Source organism: Echinops telfairi, unplaced genomic scaffold, assembly GCF_000313985.2.
Source record: "Echinops telfairi isolate 266 unplaced genomic scaffold, ASM31398v2 ScPeMD7_8;HRSCAF=38, whole genome shotgun sequence".
NCBI classification, from domain to species: domain Eukaryota; kingdom Metazoa; phylum Chordata; class Mammalia; order Afrosoricida; family Tenrecidae; genus Echinops; species Echinops telfairi.
The window spans coordinates 534,646-536,628 of NW_022103905.1; the positions used below are offsets into that span (position 1 = coordinate 534,646).

At 37.2% G+C, this 1,983-nt stretch overlaps 1 protein-coding gene across 1 annotated transcript in view; it reads left to right on the forward strand.

Moving 5' to 3' along the window:
- GANC (glucosidase alpha, neutral C) overlaps positions 1–1,983 on the forward strand; it is a 74,340-nt gene that overhangs the window by 49,640 nt on the left and 22,717 nt on the right. Inside the window, exon 16 of the mRNA XM_045286501.1 lies at positions 388–484. Coding sequence (XP_045142436.1) covers positions 388–484 — 97 coding nt within the window. The remainder of the gene's footprint in view (positions 1–387; positions 485–1,983) is intronic.

Here is a 1,983-nt window from a genome sequence, read left to right on the forward strand (position 1 = left end):
CTTTCATTTACCAATTAACTCCAAAAGGCTTGGTGGTCACATCTATAATATGTTATTTTTTTAATGTAACTGTATTCATGTTCCCAAGACTCTCCCACCAATTAGGATTTTCTCGTGGGAGCTGCTGACTGGATAGCAAATTGCTTATGTAGTCCAGGGCCACTTAACTTTTGTCATCCTGTTAATAAAAGACGTTTTTCTGTTCTTTAGGAAGATTGAGTCATTTCATTGCATCATGAAAATTATTTGATGGATTGCTTTAATATTTTAGACTCCCACCTGCTGTTGACTTTATGCATGTGAACCAGCTTTCTTCCAGATATCTGCAGCCTACTCAATGTCCTCATCCAGTCATCTCTTTGAAATTGTTCTTCTTGGCCTTTACAGCAAATGGCTACTGCAGAAGGACTGATAAAGCGGTCAGAAGGGAAGGAGAGGCCCTTTGTTCTTACACGTTCTTTCTTTGCTGGATCACAAAAGTATGGTAAGGAATGGATCATTTGATCAGACTTCAAACACAAGTTAGCAAGTTAGTTTGGGATCATTGATAGAGTACATGCTGCTACTATATAGCTGCTTTTCCTTTCAACATCCATATCATTCTCTACAATCTAATTGTAAGAATATTATGCCTTGAAGTATACATCTTGTCCTACTAGAGGTTAAACTAATTTTAATAATGTTTGGCTACTTGCTCCCCTGGCCACATAGTTGTTGTGAAAGTAACTTTACAGTATTTCTGTTTGCTCAGGTATCTCGGATCAGTCATCTCTGGTCTTACCTATTTGATCTCTCCAAACTAGAGAAAAAATAGACTTCTGACACATTCCTTCACCCATCTGTTCCATTTAGTAATGTGACTTAAAATAGACTTGGCTGTTGCTGGCGGTCAAGCGCATCTATAAGTGGATTCTGTGTACTAGCTAATGCAGCTCTAGCCCTACTGTGGCAGGAAGGCTATTTTAAGTCCCCTGCTGTTGCGCAAATAACTGGGGGCTTAGTCCTAGAGTTTGAAGCATGTAGCCTTTACTATACCACAGGCATTATTAGGTCACCTATTCCATCCTGGAAACCAGCCCTGCTGCATTCTGGAAAAAGGGCCCAAACACCATCATCTCAAGCAAAGATTCAATTACAAAGATTCTTACCTCAGCATTAGTCCTTAAAACCATAGAAAGTCTAAATAACTAACAATAATAAAATAATTATAAAAGGCTATGAGAGAGGCTATGGTACAACTAATTAATTTTTTAATAGTTTTATTGACATAATAACTCATACTATATAATTCAGTGGTTTTTATCTATTAAAAAGTTATACAATCATCGCTACAATCAGTTTTAGAACATTTTCTTATTTCTTGTACTCATTATTAGTAACTCCCCATTTCTACCACCCCCACCAACCTTCCCTGCCATAACCCTAAGAAACTATTAAGCTAGTTATTATCTCTAAAGATTTACCTATAAAGAAAATCATACAAAAAGAAAAAAACATCCAACAACAAAAACTTCAATTCCAAAAATACAAAAAAGCAAAAAGACCCACAAAACAAAAAAGCAGAAAATGATAAAAACTGGAACAAATTTAAAATGCATCAAAAGTGAAAACAAATGATAAGGTGTTAGATTTTAACCTCATGCCAGCATTAATCCACTTTCCAGTGCACTCTATCTGAGGGTAAGGCTATTTAGATATCTAGTCACTATCAGAGGGGATTCACCACAGCCTTAGGCCCTGTGGGGACTCTGCAAATATATTTTGAGTATTCACTGTCATCTATATAGCCTTTTGAAAATGGAGTGCTCAAAATTTAAGCACTCCTCCAGTCTTATATTTTTTCATTGACAATCCTTGAGTCACACAAGCTGGTGGGCTTCTTCTGCATGGTCTTAACCGACGCCTCACTGAAATGGCTGCTTGTTTTGAGACAAGCTTTTAAGACCCCAGGCACTATTCTTTCAGAGAGGCAGTCACCGTCTG